This window comes from Halichoeres trimaculatus, unplaced genomic scaffold, assembly GCF_033239565.1.
Source record: "Halichoeres trimaculatus isolate MK-OKI-2021-1 unplaced genomic scaffold, fHalTri1.1 fHalTri1_scaffold_3, whole genome shotgun sequence".
In the NCBI taxonomy this organism is placed as follows: Eukaryota; Metazoa; Chordata; class Actinopteri; order Labriformes; family Labridae; genus Halichoeres; species Halichoeres trimaculatus.
Window position 1 is genome coordinate 25332897 of NW_027437181.1, and position 21190 is coordinate 25354086.

At 40.0% G+C, this 21190-nt stretch overlaps 1 protein-coding gene across 3 annotated transcripts; it reads right to left on the minus strand.

Annotated features, from left to right (window-relative positions):
* Window positions 1–2547: 2547 nt before the first annotated feature.
* On the minus strand, window positions 2548–20874 carry LOC141787742 (AN1-type zinc finger protein 3 homolog). Of its 3 annotated transcripts, none has more exons than XM_074666394.1 (6): window positions 20491–20874; window positions 10960–11000; window positions 10143–10331; window positions 9040–9102; window positions 5809–6021; window positions 2548–2792 (listed from the first exon to the last, which is right to left on the minus strand). In XM_074666394.1, exons 1-6 carry the CDS (start codon window positions 20571–20573, stop codon window positions 2638–2640), a joined length of 744 nt encoding a protein of 247 aa, XP_074522495.1. In that variant the 5' UTR covers window positions 20574–20874; the 3' UTR covers window positions 2548–2637. The 3 variants fall into 3 exon arrangements, with proteins under 3 accessions (XP_074522495.1, XP_074522494.1, XP_074522496.1); XM_074666393.1 differs by having other exon boundaries at window positions 9040–9105; window positions 20491–20871; XM_074666395.1 differs by lacking the exon at window positions 20491–20874 and adding an exon at window positions 20130–20205 and having other exon boundaries at window positions 9040–9105.
* Between the last annotated feature and the right edge of the window lie 316 nt (window positions 20875–21190).

The following is a 21190-nucleotide window of genomic DNA, read 5'->3' on the forward strand; positions in this document are numbered from 1 at the left end:
TATCTCCACAGTTGAGGCACAGTGAGCCTTTAACTGATAACTGGGATGGTTTTCTTACTGATTTCATTATTGTAGCACGAGTTCAGTTTCCAAATAAACTTGGACAAGGACACACAAGGCAACTTTTAAGAGAGCCACATCCTGTCTGTAACCCAGCAGCTGGCTCAAAGTCTCGACCACCTTGACCAAGGGGAACTTCTTTAACAATGACTTCACATTAGGCTTCTAACTTTCCTAGATTTGGCTCGGTCCATGCAACAAGGAGGCTGAGAGATTACGCTGAGGCTGGCGTACATCCAGCTTCACTGTTTGAAGATGCCTTTTGATCGTTGCTACATGTTTTTTTTTTTCTTCACAACATTAATTAGCGCAGCCAGCCCACAAGACTCATCTCTGCCATCAGAAGCCTCTTTGGTTAAAGCTCTCCATTTGCAAGCACACATGTTCACACACAAACATGCTCAAACAGATTTGTTTAATGAATGAGAGTAGCTTTATAGCGGCCCTCTGTGAGCAGTAAACAGACGTTTACATCACTATAAAAAAAAAACTGGCAGGATGTTAGGACATGGAAGAGAGCCAGAAAAATGTTGCAAGAAGGGAGTCACTCTCTGCTAACCTTCGCTAACACATGAGTTCATCTCAGATTCTGACAAATAATTGTGTTCATCTCACTTTCTGAATGTGACTGTAATGCATAAAGGGACTAAACTCTTCCCTCATCTGAAATAAGTACACAAGAGGTGTTCACACTTTGTCTAATCCAGTTTATTCTTTCTCAGTAAAAGAAAAATAGATGGGAAGGGGAAGCAAAAAGTAAAGCAATGGAAAAAAAATATTGATTTTTCAATGTTCATCTTCCCATTTTATAAACACATTACAACCAAAAATAATCAACTCTACACTAGAAGTGTAAGTGAAAAGCAAAAAAAGGGTTAAATAAGGTCTTGTTTCAAGGATACAGAATATTCATTCATTAAGCATGATCAGTTCATTCCCTTACACAGTCCACCTAAAATATGTTTGGAAAGAATTATTTGCTTCTTCTTTTTTATTTTTACTTTCAGCACTTGGCTCAGCTCTACAGCCGCCTCCCTCGGCCAGAGGAAGAGGGGGAGCAGTGAGGGTGAAACAAGGGAAAAAATAGAGCAATCAATAAAGGGAAAGATGAGAGAGAAAAGGGAGGAGAACGCACGTGAGCTCATCATGCTGGCTGGAAATGAAAAGAGGAGGCTCTGGAGGAAGCAGGAGCATTAAAGAGCTGGTAAAAGGAGTGAAAACAAAATGACATCTTTTATCAAAGATGAAGCCTAACATTACCTTGAAAATGCCCATAACCAAGACATAACGAGAAACCTGAACCAGAGAAACCATCAGTCCAAACTTGAGTTGTATAACAATGCTTGATTTGCCTGTGATCAATGAGAACATCTGAGAGCATAAAACAACATAAATGTATGAAAGAGTGTTTTTTGCACGAGTCTAGTGATCTGCAGGTGTGTACAATGTCAACATGTCATACCATAAATCCTATGCACACTCAAATGCAAACCCAGTCCTGTGAATTCCCATCCAGCAAAGATAAACCACATGGCCACTAAGAGACAAAGTCTTTATGCCGAGGAGCTGTGGAGAACAGGGAGATAAAGAATGAGACAAAAAGAGGAAGACAGAGGAAATCTGCCACAATTCACATCCCAACTTTGAAGACAGATCTGTGCGCAATCCATGGGCTTCCAGCTCAATCTGACTAGAATAATGTTTCTGGGCCAAAGTCCTCCCTGTGGAGTTAAGGTGACACCCCATTTTCATCGTCCACGTCCTCTTCAACAAAGTCAAAACACCTCTAGTGAAATATTAAAACAAAACAGAGAGAGGATCCTGAGGACGAAAAAAAAAAGAAGGATTTGAGTTTGAAGGAGGAGAGGTGAAGATTGAGCTTTGATATCCTGATAACCTGAGGTGGATCATGTACAGGTGTTTCTAGGGGTATTGAGACAACCGAAGGGTAAGACACTGACTTAAACTGAGACCAACTAGCTCGGTTTGCTTCAAAAGTCCATGCTGGGCGCAGAATACAAAGCAGCTCTGTCTGATTTTGAGGTAAAGAGCACAGTCTAAAAAGAGCGCCAAAGCAGAAGTATACAAAAAGGGGTTACTACCCCTTCCTCCTCATCATCCTTATCATCTTCATCATTCTTTGTGTTTTCTTTTTCTTTCTTTCTTTTTTTGAGGTAAAGAGTTTAGTCTTAGACTGGCTTCTGGAGCAAACATCTTTCCAAAGTGTTGTATTTCTTCCCATCGTCCTTTAATCCATACACTTCTCACACTTGTATAGTCAGGAGGTGGCAAAAAAGTGAAGAAATTGTGTATTTCTTTTGCTCTTTATTGTCCTTTCATTCCTGGTTGGGGTTTTCCAAAAGGCATCCTAGCAGCAGGGATCTGATCAAGCCAACGGTGGCAGAAAACAACCAGGATAAGAGAAACGGGAACAGAAATTGTTTATGTAGGGCTTGTATCCAAAAAACCTGCAAAGTTCTTGAAAAACAAAAACAAGTGGGGGAGGAAAAAATATCAAATCCCTGTAAGCACTAAGACACCGACTGATCATTGAGATTCTGTTCAGGGAACAGCAGCTCAGGAGCACTCTTCCCCGATGCGCTGGCACGAACGGCCCACCTTGCGGTCGAGCTTGACCATCTTTAGGACGGCCTCCTGGCGGCCGCGGCCCAGGTGGTCAAACAGACAGTCGTGCTGCTCTGGGAGCCGGTGGAGCATACAGAAGACATAACCTGGAGTGTGGAGAGACAGAGAGGGAGCAAAGTTTGGTTAAAGTAACTCTACAGTCTTCTACAGAAAAATACAGATGATAAAGAATGTACAGAAACACTAATTCTAACAAACATTGTAACATTGGTTAACCAAAGAGTCATCTAAAAGCGACTCACTTTTCTAGCACCTGAGATCTCTACCTCCATTAGTAAACATCTAAAATGCACACAACATAATATTTATTGCTTTGCAGCCCTGCCTTTGTAAAATGTCTTGTTAGCAGAGAAGATTCAGCTGGAGCAGGCAGCTCCCTCTTTTGACTCCATTCAACCAAAGCAGACAACCCTCATCCCTCTCATTGACTCTCTGTCTGCGCTGTAGCACCCTCAACAAAAGGCCCTGCCACTGTAGGAGGCTCGATAAGCTCAGAGAAGCTCGTTAGCTCTCATCTTCTTAAATTCCATCATTAATACACATAATAACACTTCTGGCTTCCAATGAGTGGTGATTAAAAGCCCAGTTTGACAGCTGGTTGCCATGCAATTAAAACCTCAGTGATTACAGTGCTCATGAATGGAGTGGAAGGGAGGAAGTTGTGTAACATTTAAATCTTTTAAAGAGATGAGCTGTTGAGACATTGGTCAAAAATCAAGAAGACGAGGCGGCTGCAGAAATCCCATGATTTACCTACTGACATAAAATCTCACACAGGACGTAGCACACTGTGCAAACCAAGAGGTTAGCTAAAATACTGTGCGAAAGCTCCTGTGAGAAACTTTGAAATGTGTTTCAGCTCCCCTTGTTACCAAAAGTTTGGTATTTTTCATCCATCAAAAATTAGCGACAAAAATAAATCAATACACCCTTTATTATGTATAATGCATATAGGGTCCCAGAAGAGGTAGGAGCCTATTCCAGCTGTCACTGACCAAAAGGCAGGATACCTCCTAGGCAGGTTGCTAGTCTAACACCGGCTGATATTCAGACACAAGAGATACAGAGATTCAAGCCAGCAGCCTTTTCTGTTGTGAGGCGACAGCACCAGCCACAGCATCACTGTGTAGCTCAGATAACTGCAAAGAAATGATCGATCAACTCCCTGATGGTCCCTTTTCCTTTATGGGACGTGTGGAGGCATCAGTATTACTTCCCCTATTTGATTTTCAGCTAAAAACCCCTTACATTGGCTTTAAGATTAACACAAATCTTACAATTTGACCAAAACTTAAGCCACGATTCCACCAAGCAGTCCGGGTCGGTTCAGTACGGTTTGGCTCAGTTTGGTACAGTAAAGCCTGATCCCGTTTGGGTTTCCACAGCAAACTATGCCCTCTCGTAAGCGGATGCCGGAAGCCGCAGCTGTTAAACAATAGTGCAACGCCGTAGCAGTTTAAAAAAAAAACAAGGAGAGGGTCCCAAAAAAGTAGACCAGCTCGTCTTGGTTTTCAGGAATCTGTCCCGGGATAAGTCAGTGGAAACGCCGCAAAAAGCGCACCGTACTGAGACGGACCGAACCGGTCTGCTTGGTGGAAACACAGCTTTATATATAGCCAGTGAATGTGTGTTTTTAAGACCTTTTAAAAAAAAAAAGAGGGAAAAAAGGAAGTCATTCCCACCTTAAGACCCAATCATCAATTTACAACGCTAACTGCTGGTTTTTAGTGGATGAATTCTAAAAGTTTCAAAAAATTAATGCACTAGAAGCAGAGTACAGGAGGAGGTCTTTTCATCTTCAGTTACTACCAGGCTTTGGTCAAAATTCAAGCTCCTTCTTCAGCTACATTCTTCAGTTTCTCCTAGATGAAATAAGTGTACCTTTATTTAAGACAAGGTAATCAGAGAGAGACGCATGATCACACACAAAGTGTAATGAAATCCTTGCAAGCGTGACTAGTTACTGTGTCAAAATCAACTTAAAAGATGAGTTTCATGTCTCCCACAGCAGCACACTCATTGTTTGCTCACTACTTTTGACTCATGCTGCTGGGCAGAATTTTTTTTTCATAATTCAAAGTTTATAAATATGCCAACAATAAAAAGAAATGCATAGCCAGATTCTTAACATAATTGCAACATTGTATCTTTACTTGTCGCCCTATTTTTGCTACTACTTTACACCTCTGACTTAAAAAAATCTGATACTACAAACAGTAGGAAGGAGAGCCTGTCTGATATAATTTGCTGTTCCAGCCATCGAGCCTTAACTGTTATACTTACAACTCGTCAGATCAATTTTACCGGCTTTGTGAAGCAGAATTGTGACAACATTAGATCTGATACTCGCCAGAGCCATCTTTTCTCCTCCATTTACAACGTGAAAATCATCATGCTTTCAAGTCATTATCAGACCTCCTTGGCTTACACTGTGAGACATTCTGCAGAACCATTAGGAAAGAAAACTGCAATTACTGCAATAGTCAGAAATCACTGTAATTGCCACCATTTCCCCCTCAGTCTGTAAAAAAAAGGCATGTTTTCATGGTGAGCATTGGACTATTAAGGATGGATGGCCCCTGCTTTAAGCAGCGCCTGGTGGGGGAAAAAAAGGCAAGTCAATTTCCAATTTAGAAATTATTGCGTGGGTTTAAGCAGATGGTCTTTAAGCAGTGAAGAGCTGTGACTTTTTAAGTACTTTAATTTGTATGCAAACAAGTTGATTAGTAAGCCAAGTATTGGTTTAAACTGCATTAGTGTTTGTGGTAATTGGCTTATGTTTTATGTGCAATGTGAAACATTCAGGCTTTCTGAAATGGTCCCCCAAGGCTTGCAAAAGCACTCTGGTCATCGACTTTTCCGTCAACACACAAACACATGCACAGAAAGTAAGTGCATCCTCTTACTCTGGATTCAACAAACTATCTCTGAGTCAACAGACGTGTATATGAGGCCAATATAAATCGCTATGAAGCTATTTATTCCGCTCTGCTTGTCCCTGTGGTCTTGAACTGCCAGTATGTGATTATAAACAGAGATCTCCATGGGGTTAAATATACGTGTTCAAAGTGTGGTCATGTGCATAGAGTTATGTAATCCTACCACAGCGACAGGAACCCAGCTCTTGCTGAACCAGCTCCAGTTTGGTTTGGCAGCGATGGCAGCGTTTGCGGCTCCGCTGTTTAGAGCCGCTGCGAGACGAGGACGATGATGATGACGCAGACAATGACGAGGATGATGAAGACTCCTCACCCTCTGGCATCTCGCCGACTCTCGCTCTCTTTTCGGGTGAAACATCGCTCTCCGATTCCGAGGCTGAGAAAAACAAAAGTACACGCAGATGCACACGAATGAAAAGGAGAAAAAGGCCACGGTAACAAAACAAAGTCCAACATTAATTTAGTTTTAACTTTTTTTCCTTCCACAAAATTATAAGTTCTTGGACCCTGTCAATGCTCTGAGTAACTTTAAATTTGGACGTCTGATTTCACTACAGTGCGGCCTCAGCCAGTGCCACCCAGTACTGGTTTTTGTAGATTTGTCCCTTAAGTGCAGAGATTTCTCCAGATTATCTAAATCAGTGGTTCCCAAACTTTTCAGGCTGCGTGTCCCCCTTTACCACCCGACTTAGCTGACGCACCCCCAGTGCCTCAAGCATAAAAAAAGAAAAGGCGTAATCTTTATAGCCACATATCAAGTTTAATAAAATCAGCTACTGTTAACACTAGGGCTGAACGATTTTGAAAAATAATCTAATTGTGATTTTTTTTTTTTACCACTATTGCGATTGCAATGTAGCATGCAATTGTTTGAGGGGTTGTGTTTATCTTCTACATTATTCACTTAACACAAGCAATAAACTGTTCTATAGTATGACCAACACAACAAAGGATAGTGTAACATACAAACCATTTTTTCCTGGTTGCCAGGCCTACATGTCATGTTTACAAATAACATATACCTTTATTTAACTATTACAATCACAGTAGAATATTAACTGATTGATTAAACTTTAGGCCTTATAGACCTGTAATAAAATTATCATTAATTACCTTAAATAAAATCAGAAAAAGGAACAAAGCACTGCAGAACAACAGGCCTGTTATGAACAATAATATAAAAAATAAATATGAATCCTTTCATCTATGGATCTCACATTAAATACAGTGCAAAAATGTAAATAAGACCAAATCTCTGGCTCAACCGCTGAAATATGTCAACACGTGGAATGCACTTTTTTATAAAATGAAAAAAAAAACACTGTGTGAACATAAATTTAAATATTGTTAAATCAGTAAAAAAACACAAACTAAAGTAAATGCACTTTAATTTTTGTTTTGTTTTTTAAATTGCAGCCTTTGCGATTTGAAAATTGCATTCTATTACATTGCAATGTCGGTTTAATTTCGATTAATTGTTCAGCCCTAGTTAACGCAGAACAGAATGCACAATAATGGTCCTAATGGTCTCTCACATTAGAAACAGATGGGAGAATGACAGAAAGTAACAGTATAATAATGACAATAATATCTGAAAGTCAAGTATAGTCGCCAAGCGATGAATAGCAGTCATTGCTATGCACTATGTAACAAAATTTGTTCAAATATTTAGAATATTAACCCCCATTAAAAGGTGATTAAATTATTAATTTAATTATGTTTTATTCATTTATTGATACATTATCAATAAATAATGGTGCTCAACGGCCATTACACTAACGTTGTGCACCTCCTAGCAGCAGCTCGCACACCTGACTTGGGGTATCACTTTGGGTAATTCCTGATGTAAATCACATTTTGTACAGTAGATGGTAAACCCCCCATATTCTTCCTGATCTCCAGCTGAGGAACTTAATTCTGACTTTCTTTTTTACAATTGGCTCACAAAGTCTCTCGAAGAGGTGTGACCCTGTTCCCATCTTTAAGACTCTACCTTATTAGAATGTCCCTTTAAAATCCCGTCATGGTACTGGACTGTTGCAAATTAACCTTGTCAGTTGGGTGATGTTCTTTCAGGATTTAATTTACATTAAATATCAGGTTTAAATGAATAATAAATAAATAATGCACAAGCATTCACCCTTACAGTCTGCCACTGCAGCTTTCACAAGAAATTTAAGAGAAAACATCCAGATAAACAACTTTCCTTTTATATACAGTAACATCAAGTGTCTGCAACTGATGATTGCCTGCTAGAATAAAAACACCTCCTCTACAAAATACATGCTTTAGAGATAAATGGTTCTCCTGCATTAGACTACATCCAACCCAGCACCTGCCACGGGAGGACTATGTAGCCGGTTTCAGTGGCCGCCTGGAATTTTAACTCAGCTTTTCTCATCAATCCTGCAGACTTTTTCCAGGCCTGGCCGAATGCTGATCAGCGCTCAATAAATCTCTGAGAACTAGGCCAGGCTGAGCAGCCAGATCCCCCCAGCCTGCCGCATCGATCTCTATATATGTGAAAGTGTATGTGTCTCTACATGTGGAGGTGCCTGTTGTGGAAAAATGTTGCATCCTTGCTTGCCTTTTGTTATCCTGGTAAATCTAAAGGGCCAGTTTACACATGCTGGTGCATCTAAATCAAATGTGAGTCAACAATACAGAGAAATACACCATAATTTAAGAAGGTAAATATGTAAAGACCTGCAGAGCCGAAGTGTCTCATGGTTTAGAGTTACATTTCATGTGGTGTCATTTATAGGGACTATTAAGTGAAACTTCACGCAGCTTGTGCACACAGTTAAAATGAGGCTTTCCAGTACATGTGTGCTCACATGAGCCAGCTGCATTAAACATGAGATCAACATGTTCACACACCATCTCTGAGCCTGACCTACTCTGCAGCAGGCTTTAGTTGACAGATGTGAGTGCAGCAGACAGTGTCAACAAGCTAGTGTGGCAAAAAAAGGGGGAGAAACACACTGGAAACTTGATATCTACATTTTAAACCTTTTTTAAGTAAATATTCTCTTAATCCTTTATGGAGTTTGTTCAAAAACACATGATTGGGATTTGTTTATGCTAGAAACATGCTTGTTTATGATGCTCTTTGTTGTGTAGTCTAAACATTCTTTAATGCGTACACTGTTAAGAAAAAGTAGTGTGCTCAAGTATCCACTTCACTGGCTTTGCCTTTGCACCCTCTGCAAGAAACACCCCAAGTATTCCACCCTCTGCTGTTTTACTGGATGTACAATTAACCCAGCCACTTTGGATCAATCTTGAGTCGTTAATGCTTCTAGGTCCTTTACTCTGATGCTTAAAGTGGACATGACAAGAGCACAGTGCAAAACCCAATAATGGACACTGTAACGGTAAGGCTGAGGCGTACCTGATTCAAAGGAGCGTTTTGTGGGAGTGGAGAGTGAACTGAAGACTGTGTCTGTGCTGGATACTTCTGAAAGAGAGATGCAAAGGTAGAACAAAGAAGACAGAACAAAGATGAGATTAGAGAAAGGAGAGGGCATGAGACTTATTAACAGCATTTATAAAGCATGTGCACAAAATAGGCAAACTGCAACTGGAAGAAAAGGAACTGTGTTTATAATACTGACAGAGTCGTGATTTTTCTGCTGGTAGCTCAGATTCTGCTCAGCCTTTTTCTACATGGTGCAGAACAAACAAAGACTGACTGGAGTGAGCTACATCCTTCCTCTCCGGTAAGCTCTATTTGTCTTCACAGAGACTAAGTTTAGTGGTATGGATAAAGTGAAGTGTATGTGTGCAGACTGCAGCTAGCCAAGGTACAGCTGACTGCAGTGGGTTAAAAAAAAGTATGTCTTGTGAACTTGACTTTCTTTGTGAAGTCAGTTAAAGTTAGCAACACTAAGAAATTCAATGGTTAAAATATTCCTTTATATGCTCACTAAGTTGGAACAGGGTGCCTTCTCTTTTCCTTTCTTAATGGGGATAAATGTTTGTTTAAAAATAATCCTAGCTATGGTTTAATATGCTAAGGTAATGCAACTAGATTCAGCTCTCTGTCCTGGATTCAAACCTTAAACCACAAGCAGGCCACAAACCACAGAGAACCACAGAGTGGGAATGGTGTGTGCATTTGGTTGCTACTTTATTGTTCTGTCCTGGATCAGCCTCCACAAATAACCTTGTCACTGTACAGCCATGACCAATGCCCTGGCAGTTGTAGGTGTCCTCTTAAAACCTTCACTTCTGAATGGATACCCTTTGCTATTATTCTTGCTATCTGTGCCATGAGGACAAATATAGCCAGGACAGGGGCACAGCAGCTGCTTCAGTTGGCACAAAACTAGTGAAAGTATTCTGCAGACACATGTCCTGGGCAAAAACACAACACTGTAGAAGTTTTGACCACACATATCTCAAAACACAGTTCTTAATTCACAGAGATTATGAACAAGGTGTGGCCCTAAAGAGAAAAATGATACCATTCTTACCGATCCACTGATGTCTTACCGTCCTGAGTAGGTAGAGATGTCACTCCCTCCTCTCCTGGCGAAGGCTCTTCTGATGTGTCGGGCATCGATATTAGGGACTGACTGATGCTGCTGCTTGTTTCGTTACAGAAGATGTCTTTTTGGCTGCTGCTGGAGCTTGTAGAGGCTTTTGGAGCACAATCATCATCCGACTGTTTCTTCTGAATATCTGTTAAATAAAAAAAGGTAAACAGGGGATCATATGAGTATGTTTGTGAAAGAAAATCTGGAATATGAGATCACTAGCTCAGACAAAAGAAGGAAAAAGCACAGACACACCAACAATTTAACTCAGGTGCCTTAGTTCAGTTCTGTTGAACTTTTAAGTTAACTGATTTTATTTTCAAATCATATGCCAAGCAGTGATTCAATAAAACAATTAACCATCACTTTTGAGATAGACTTGAACTAAAGTAGGTTCATCAAAAGTATTGAGCTGGACAAAAAAAATCAATTCATTTGTGAAAGAGAAACAGGAACTGCTTCATTGTTGACAAATAAAAACCATTTAATAATACTGTAAGTCAATCTCAAGCAGGATATAGAGAAAAGGTTGAAAAAGTTACTGTTGAGAAAATAGATAAATACAGTTTGAAATGCCCTGTCCTTAAACTAGTTCAAACTCTCTGCGGAGCAAACACTACACAGTACACCCGAGATTCTCTGAGACTTGTTTGTTCACTTTTTGTCACTTGAAGGCCTTTTCAGAACACGTACAACACTACAACACAGAAAACATCAAAAACCCTCAGAGCTCCATTTTGGACAGGAGATCAGTGGACCAAACAGGAACTCACCTGCAAAACATTTTGAGCAGAGATTCATAGTCTTGCTGGACCTGAGGAGAAGAGCAGACAGGGGAAGCAAATGTGTTAATCAAACAGTGAAAGTTCCAGCCTGAGGATGTATTTCTCACTGGAGGTCTTGGTGGAGTAAAAAAAAAAGTCTTTAATTATTTATCCCAACCAAAGCTGCCATGATATGAGATGTCAAGGTCTAATGAGCGGAGGAGCAGCAAGAAAAGTATCTCAACTTGGTTGTGACTCTCCTGTATGTCTTTCAACTCTTACATTAAAATGAAATTTTGATTTTCTGATGGAAAACTGCATCAAATCTTCATCCAGCAGTGAAAGTAAAGACATAACTTTCTATGATGTAATATCACTTATTATATGACATATTTTCCAAGTGTGTAAAAGGGCATTCTTCAATATTGATATTTGACCAAATGAGTCTCGTTGTTCTAGTAAACAAGCACACAAAGAGACCTCTGGTACAACCTCTTTGTTTCACTAGACTGTAAAATGAGGCTGATCTTGATGCTAGTGCCAAAGCCAAAAAATGCAAATGCAAAAAATTTCAGTTCTTTCAGTGTCCATATGCGGCCAGCTTTAAGAGCCCAGTTATGCACACATATAATCAAATTACAATATCAATTCATACCAACAAAGAAAGTAAAGAAAACTGTCAAAATTAATCATTTTTACAGCCTCCAAGTTTTGTTTTTGTTTTCCCAACTATTTTAGCCCAGTAGTTACACCATCTAGTTTGACAGCATCAATCATAGCGCCTTGAACTACTTTTCAAATGGTAGAATTTAAGAATTATGTTCTTGCAGATACTTTACTCAGACAACTTTATTTTTCCAACAAAACAAAGCCAGTAACTCGTTCAACAGTTAAACATCATTTTATTACTATCTGAGTTGAAGATAGTTGTACACCTGTCTGGAGGGCAATCCGACATTTTCACATCAACTTCCAGGTTTTACGCCAGTCAGTAACTTCTTGTTCTGACATCTTGTTTTCAGTTCAGTTTGATTTGGATTTGTATACTGTGGTCCATTCTCCTGCAGCCTGCAGACACACTACTTTTGACCAACACAGTGGTAGTATCTGAAATCATTAAAAATTTCACAATTAAAAAAAGGTTATTTGTGACAGTCTTGTTTGTTTTTGTGCTTCACAGAGAGGCATTACTTATAATTCCAGACTGCTTCAGAACCAGCCAGAAAATTCACAGAGAAGCTTTAAGGCTACTGTGAGGAACTATCAATTCATGTAGATTTTGGTGCCCCCTGTGAACATGGTGGTAAATCTTTACCAGATTGCTGATCCTATACAGTACGTTGTATTTTCTAGTTTTTTAAAGCTGTTTTCTCTGGATTTGCATGCCTTTGTTTAGAGAGGACTGGACAGTGGATAGAGCTGGACACACGGTGAGAGTGGGGAGTGAAATGCTGGAAAGGGCCGCAGGTTGCCTGGGCCACTTGCTCACTCCAGGACCAACTAAGCCAGTGGTTCTCAAATGGGGGTATGTGTACCCCTGGAGGTACCTGAGGGCATTCCAGGGAGTATAGACCATTCAAAATGTATATTTAAAAAATAGCAACCATTACCCTCCAACCAATCCAAGTTAATTTCATGACTAAGTTTATAAAACTAAATACTTTAGCCAACAGGCACTAACAGTACAGCGCTTTGTTTTACGTATTTTATTCTGACCAGAACTGCTTTCTGCTTGTTAGAGGGTACTTGGCCAGAAAAAAAAAAAACATTTCACAGGGGTACATCACTGGAGGTTTCAGCACTGAACTAGGCCATACCGGTGCCCCACAACCACTGTTTTCTTTTATATTAAAACGTATCACTCAGTGGAAATTTTTTCAGTGGTAAATGTACAAAAGACATTTTCTTTATCTCATCAAACACCTTTAACTTTAACTTTATTTGATTTATATGGCACTTTTCCTGCAATTTAGCAACACAAAGTGCCTCACAGAGGATTAAAAACAAAACAAAACAAAACCAAAACGAAGTCAAATAGAAAAAAGAAACGAGAAAAGAAAGAAACAAAGGACAACCTGACACACCAGATGAACATTTTCATATAACCGCCACGGAAATATTTCACTAGTCCATCTGGGTAGCAGCTCTTCCGATTTTGTTTTCAGGGGTGGGACTTTAAAAAAAAATCTGCAGCTGGTGATTGGACGACCGTTCTGATTAACACACTCACCACGGACCAATCCACATCAAGCCACGGTATGACGTAGCTTATGTGAGCCGATGCTTCTAAGAAACAATAGATGAACAACTACTGAATCACAAGAAACAGCTGTGAAAAAGGCGTTAGATGACAGCTTCCGTTTTTATAAATTTAACTTAAGAATCAAAGGAACATTGACAAATAAGAAAGTCTGCTGACGTCACGTCTGCTCCCACAGCTCCCGCCTCTCTTCCCTGATTGGGCTGGTCAGAATTTAGCCGAGTGAAATCGTTGGTCATTGGAGCCTGGCAAGATGGACCTGCAGGAGTTCAGAAACTGAATCAGGCAGGTCCGTCTGCTCTGCAAGGTTATCAGACACCTACCTTATGGCAGAAGTGGCAAGTGTCTAGAATAACTGTAACTATGTGATTGAGCTTGTCCTTCATGTTGTTCATTTCAATCCAGTTTTTGGTTAGAAACTCCTCACATGAGCTGTAACTATGGCCAAAGAAGGGGCAGTAAAGTCTAAACTTTTGCCATGTTCAACAAATACAGAGTATGAGGCCACTGTCCAATGTGAAAGCACAACAAAGCTACCAGAGCAGGGGAAACTCAGTAAAAAAAAATTAAAGACCTCATTACACTCCTTAACCTCCAAATACTTTCTCCTTCCTAGTCATAGATGGAGATCTTTGATGTAAGATAACCGTGTTTTGGGTACAATCACTGAAGCCTCACTGATTTCTGTGGCACAACTCTTTTAGAACAGATGGCTCTAGCTTTCCTCTGAGAGGGCTCCTCTCATATCCTCTCCTGCTTTCGCCCTTACTGTCTGCTCATCGAGCGTGACGGTCGCTGCTATCAGTCACATTCTATTTATTTTGGGTGCCTCATTGCACACCTTTGTCCTCATTTCTAAATGTACGGTCAGCCGCAGTCAACCTGAGGAGTGACTGTCACTCTGCTGCTGTGTGCTGGAGAGGATTAAAAGAGAGGGGAGGAAGACTGAGATGAGGATAGAGGAGGGAGCTCATCATGAGACATGGCCAAGGAGGAAGCTGACACTGGGTAAACAATCAGTCATATCCTGTCGTTGGTTTCATAAATCAGTGGTAATCTAACCCCTGATTAATTAAGGAACCAAAAAGGGTGAGGAAAAACATGTAGGAAAGAAGGTGGGTGCTAGTTTGGTTGGGTGATGTTTGAACAGAGCGCACACAATCAGAGTATTTCATAGACGGCCTGCTGCTGTCACTAATGAGAACATCTGATTAGAACAGACAGGAAGAAGAGCTTCGTCGTCTAGGTGATTCATTTTGAGGGACATCAGTTAAATTAAAAATTTATTCCTTAATACAATCAAAAGCCTTTTAACAGAGAAACTTCACACAAAATTACACATCTGGATGAGTTCTTTCAGAAAGGCATGCTGGTGGTAGTCAAGTATACACAGAAAAAAAAACCCACTGGTTTATCTGTTTTAAAGAGGGGGAGCAGGGATCATAGTAAACAGGTTCAGTTTGGGCCTTTCAAAACAAACCAAGGTATAAGAGCAGCAATGGATAATTTATCTTGTCTATTAATGATTTAAATGTCCACTTGGAGCCTGTTAAGCTAAACTTGAATTGACTAAGCTTTTATGTCATTTTCCCTCTTGCAAAAATAATTAGAATATTGAGCTTCAGAACCTAAGATGACGTGAGTTATTGAGTGACATTAACTGAAAAAGCAGTGCTGGCTCTTTGATAAATAAAAAGAGCTTGGACTCACATTCTCTTTATTTGGTGACAATGGTGCTCTTAGTCTCAAAATTAGGGATGGGTACCCTTCACATTTAAAACGATATGATACCGATTTCCAGTACCTGGCAATCGGTATCAGTACTCAACGGTACCAATTTTCTGTACTTTTGTGAGTTATTGTGGTATAAAATATCAATTTGTTTAATAATAAAATGTAAGTTCTTTTTAATTTTACATATTTATTCTTCAGTATATAACCTTGTAATGCTGTGTTCATGTCCAGCATCAAAAATCACCTACTCTTCCACCCCCTCACAGTCATAAGAATGCATTTAGGTAACTAAACATGGTACCTTTGGATTTTATGTGAATTGGTACTCAGTACTTTTGACAGAATTCCATCGGTGCCTATAAAGGTACCTAATTCGGTATCCATCCCTACTCAAAATACTCGGAGCCAAAACTACAGAGCTGTGTTAGTGATGCTAAATGGACGGCAGCATCCTGACGGATAAAACCTTGGTAATCAAACCTGATTCTGATCCCGTCCTCGGCACACACTTATCCCAAAACTTGCGCTGTCTCCATGTTTGATCAAGCTCTTGTGCTACCATTGATTCTGGGATTTCTTCTGCTCAGATATTGTATTTTTTTCAGTTCACTGCATTTTTGTGCAATTGGAAAATTATGACAACACGGGGTGTGGGACATTGACAGAAATAATATATCTCAGTACTTTTAGGGATCATGCCAATAGCATGCAACAAAAAATAGTAATGATAAATTAAGACAATTTAGCCAGAGCTGTATGAATAAAATACTTTGATTAGACTATGTGTGTCTTTAGTTCAGAGTATTCCGGCTGTTTGAAATGATCTCTTTCTCATGTTGCCATTTGTTGCCCTTCTTCTAGTAAGGCACTAGTTTGGCAAATGACTGCTTTAGTAGACCTCTTACACTTAAATATATCATATTCTTAATACTCAGAGCAGGGATTAATATGCAGATGGTGAAACACTTTCACTGAGGTGCAGTCTTTCTGATAAAGTCTGCAGATTGGCACTGTTTGAGCGACATTTATCTTTTCCGAACCAAACTTAAACCCATGTTCAGCAACAAAGTAGACAACAGACAACAGGTCATACACAGTATATTGCACACCCCTAGTAGAAACTTCAAAAGTCTTTAATTTAAAAATGAAAACAGAAATTAAACCGTTTGAAAATGAAAGTTCAATAAATGGTCTAATTAAAAAAAAACTCTTATCAGGGTTGGCTGATTAAATGGATGTAATATGAGTTGATAGGAAACAGAGACAGTCACGTTTGAACTTTGGAATATTTGTGATCTCACAGTAATCTTAGTTCATAGTTTATCTCTTGTTTTGTTCAAATAGACTTACAGATACTTGACTACCTCTAGTATACTACAATGTGAAGCAGACAGGTCCAGGTTGAGTTGTAATTCACAGCCCTGACTCAGGGCAGCACCAACACATTCACACAAACGACAAAGACCCAACACAAACAATCCACACCTGTAAGGAAAAGGAATGTAACCGGCAAACACAACTAAAAACGTGGCACGTGCACATGTGGATTGTAGGCTAGCCAGGTATCTGTTAGTACATGATAAAGAGGCACATGTAAAAACAGAAACCTGACGCTGGGGCTCTGCAAAAATGGACAAGTTGTAAATTTTAGTTTGACCAACCTTCCAGAAAAGGTCAACTTTTACATGCTCATGAGAACTCTCTCTGATACCATCCCCCCCCAAAAAAATAAAAAATAAAAAAATCAGTGAATGGCAGAGTTTTTCTGTGCTTCTTGTCTAAAACCACTTTGAGACAATCAAGACTTCTGCTCTCAGGGAGAAATCACAAAAGGAAGTACAAGCATCAATCTCTTTCTAAATGTCAGATACAATTATGGCTCATGAGCCACAGAGCACCAATCAGGATCCTGTGTGGCTCACCTGAATATGTCTCCTCAGAGCTAAGTTTGAGGCAGAAAGATGAATGTGGAAGTTGAACAGTAAGGAAGATACACATGACAAGTGAGTGTCCTGACCTGAAGGAGGTATGTTTAAGTGTCGTCATACATCATTCTGACAAGTCTGCAGCGTACAAAACAACCGACTACAAGAACTTGTTTTTTAACCTGAGCCCAATGACATAATTTAATAGCCCTCCTGTCCAATGGGTGATTCAAGGTTCCATACACAATTCACAACTATGCCTGTAAGCAGGATGATCTGATTCAAGGGCTGGACAAACTTAATCAATCATGTCCGAGCAAAAGGTCTTCGACAGTGACCACTCTAAAACAAACAAGAAGTTTGGTTTATTCTAGACTGAAACTTAGAGGTCAGCATCAGCTTCCAGTGGTAAGTCTATCAAAGTCCTGAACAATCAATGTGTTTAGGGGGAGTACTTGTGATATGAATGGGGACACTAATTTAAGCTAACTAAAATTGGCTTTTTACCAAAACATACCCAATCACAGCATCATTTGTTTATTTCTTTAACTCTAAATGAACTGCCCTATAACCAGGGATTTAGACCATGAACTCTTCACAGGGACATTTGACTGAGATGAAAATTGAGTGGAAATTTTGCCAAAATAATTGCTTTTTTGTTGATTTGAAGCACTCATATACAATGTTAGCTTTCAGATCCAGACACTAAGACCACTTCTCACTTACTGTCCATTAAAGTGATACTCTGGGATGGAACAAGTTGGGTCCTATCACAAGGTTTAGGGCAGAAATTACCCCTACAGCAGTGTTTTTGTGCCGCAGAAGCCCAGAGCGCTCGCACCAAAGACCCCCTCCCTGCTCGTCTGACGGTTTCCTATGCATTCAGATGGGACCAATTTTTACTTGACCAAAAACACAAATAAACAGACTCCCACCAAAAAAATCAGATATCATTCTGCATTCACGCTTTATTTAGAGAATTTTCAGTGCGTTACTTTCACACAAAAACACCGCTAAATAAGGCTGTAGTTCTCATCGTGTCGTAAAACGGCGCTACCTCCACTGCAGAGCCACAACTGGCTACGAGGCGCTCGCCACTTAGTGTATCAGTCCGCGCGCGGCGTGACAGATATAAATTAACGCAGGTAGTCTACCAGGATGAAGAGACACGGTGAGAACTAGAGCCTTATTTAGCTGTGTTTTTGTGTAAAAGTAACGCGCTGAAAATTCTCTAAATAAAGTGTGAATGCAGACTGATATCACATTTTTTCGATATCACCTTGTGATAGGACCCAACTTGTTCCATCCCGGAGTATCACTTTAAGGGTTGTCAAATTTTTTATACTTCACGACTTTTCATGTATCACAGCTAAGATACAGCTTGTAATTTTCTGTTCAATAGTATCCGAAAGCACCACAGCTAAAGACAAAAAACAGTCACACCAGTTATACTCATGAACCTTTTAAGGAATCCATATCTGTGCAAATGTGCAGAGGTGCTAGATTCTGTCTGCAGTACTTGTTTGCATACTTCATCCTGTGCACTGCTTGTGTGTCTGTAGCGTTCTGCTCACTGTCACACCTGCAGCTCTCACAAAGCCCTGACACATTGTTAAGTGCTCTGATTCACAGGTCGGCAAACAACAATGTTCTATCAAGCAACAGTCCTCTCAGCATCTTAGAACCAGGCACGTTAGGCTTTCATCAGGTGCAGACATATGGACCCAGTGACCTTGCTGTCTCTCTTTATATTTTTTTTGTATAAGTCTAGACCACCTGATTGTTGATGAAGCTTAACACTGCAGAATGATAGATGCAAGATTGTGCAGAAAATAAGAAAAAAATAAAAAGCAGTGAGACAGCAGACTCTCTGCAGACAAATCATCATTTATTTTTAGAGCAAATGAATAATGATTTAGATATGTCAACTTTATTTTAGATCTCTTTCTATATACATGTATTTCTTTCACAGTAAAATTATAATTACTAAGCTTTCCCATTCTGTTAACAGTAGGTCAAGTGTTGGTCTGTTTTTGCTTGACCAGCTCTGTTTACAGTAGTACTAAAAGAGAAACTGCCCAACTATCAATACCTAAAATGTTGGTTGCTGTATCATTATCATTTAATATAGTTTAGAAGTTTAAAATTCTGATATCACAAGGGCCCCGGTTCCCATGTGGTTGTATGATGTTCAGACACTAGACAGACTAGTAAATGGTTCGGAGACCAAGCACTTTGCTAGTCTTGAGAGCACTCAAACTGCTTTTACACAGTAAGTCACCATCTTTCATTCACACACACTTTCATACACAGATGTAAGAGAGTGCAACTCTATGAGGCTTTCAGTATTAACTATTCCCAATTTATGCAGCTTGGGGACCAATGTCTTGCCCAAATACACTTCAATATCTGTGATATCTGTTGCGAGCTCTTACATGTAGCTGAAAAGCTGAAATACATACTTCTCATGCCATGGCACTCAGACCTACCTCATCGCTAAAACTTTCCTGTTACATCTTCGCATACTATTTATGTCCAAAAACTGAACTGAATCTTTTATGGACTAAAACATTTCCTAAAGTGTAACCCTGTATAATAGTTAATGTTCAATTACAGGTGTTGTGATCTATCAGTCATCTATTTTTATGTATTTCTCACATCTTCTAAGACCAATCCAAAGACTCTGTAATGCTGTAACGACTACCTTTCTTGTCTTTTTACAAGCACCGTTTTTCCTTTCCTAAAATTAAACCCTATAATTTCACATTTCTGTAACTTTACTTTTCTATTTTTCCAGAAAAAAAGCCAACTTGTTTGACTTAACAGGAAAGGTACTGTAAAACTGTAGTCAGGATCTTTACATGTGACTGCTACTTTGACAATAAAGCTGAAAAAAACAATGTGATTTGATATTAAGTTTTTAATATCTGAGTGGGATGTAAATGAGTCAACTTTAGTACTGTGTTTTCGAATTTGAATATGAATTCAACCGGAGAAACACCTCCCTCCCACTTCAAAATCATTGAGTCATGACAGCAAACATCATAAACTCACATTATCTGGGGTTCAGTAGAACTTTGCTGAACAAGGTGGAGTCAAATGTGTCTAAATACGTTTGACAAAACAAAACATAGCCTACCCATGATGTTAACTGTGCTCTAAACAAAACGTGTACAACTGTTCTCTGCCAGTGTGTGCAGAATGTGTCACCACAACAAGCATTTCCTGTTTAACACCAATTTGAACTGATAAACACTAACCGTTGCTTGTTTTCACCCCAGTCCAGTTAATGGTCAACGACCGCTGTGTCTGAGTTGTGGTACAAACCGTTTCGTATTTTCGCCTAATACTGTCAAACTAACCAGTTAATTTAAGTTGTCACACCTGTCACATTACCCAGAGGGCTTATCCCATACCCATACCCAGCTCTCTACCTCTCCATGAGACGGTTACCGAGCCAGCTGGTGTTAGCTAGCAGCTAATGCTACAAAACAATGGGGAGGGGGTAATAACAAGAAAAGCAGCTCATCCCTCTTTGAGCTGCTAATGCTAGTGGCTAGCGACTCAGTTAGCTATTTTCAGAGAAATAAAACAGCAGGAAGCAGTGTTTTTTCGACTTACCCCCAGAAACCACACGGGCAGCGCGGGGGTATCACGTTCACGTTACTCGGGGGCTTGCTGCCCTCGCTCCCTGTGTCCCCCATGTCGGTCTTCCGTGTGAGGCTCTCCGCGTAGCAGGTGAATCCGGGGATGGACCAAGGGCCTCGTATTTGCGTGAAGATCCCCTTGCTTTGACAAGTACAAAGTCAATACCCCGGCCAGATTATCCGTGACAGTTTCACAATAGTGCGAGCGTTTTGCCGACACGAGCGGCCCCTCACTCCGTGGAATTAAAACAGTTTAAATCGACGTTTGCCCACTGAAGCCGTCAAAGCCAAACGACGGACGGAGCCACCGGGGAATCCTGGGCCGATCAGCTGGAGAGTACGGAGCATACCACCGCCAGAGAGGGGAGGTGTGTGAGTAAAAGGGCAACCGAAAAGTTGAGCAGTGTCTCTTGTCAGAGCTGAAAGCCACTCAGATCGTAGGTACTTACCATATTTTTAATCGTGAAATACAATTTCAATTGTGTAGCCGGCTAAAATGTAATATTAATTTTAGGAACGTCAACATGGTATGCTCCGTGCCAAAGTATCTTCCTACAACTAGAAAGTCCACAACACAGTGGTACAGTCTTTTATATGCTGTAAAAAGGGCTTTTCTCGTGTTAAGAGGAAACAGAATGGGGTTGTGTTTCCAACACTTTACAGTTGAACGCTAT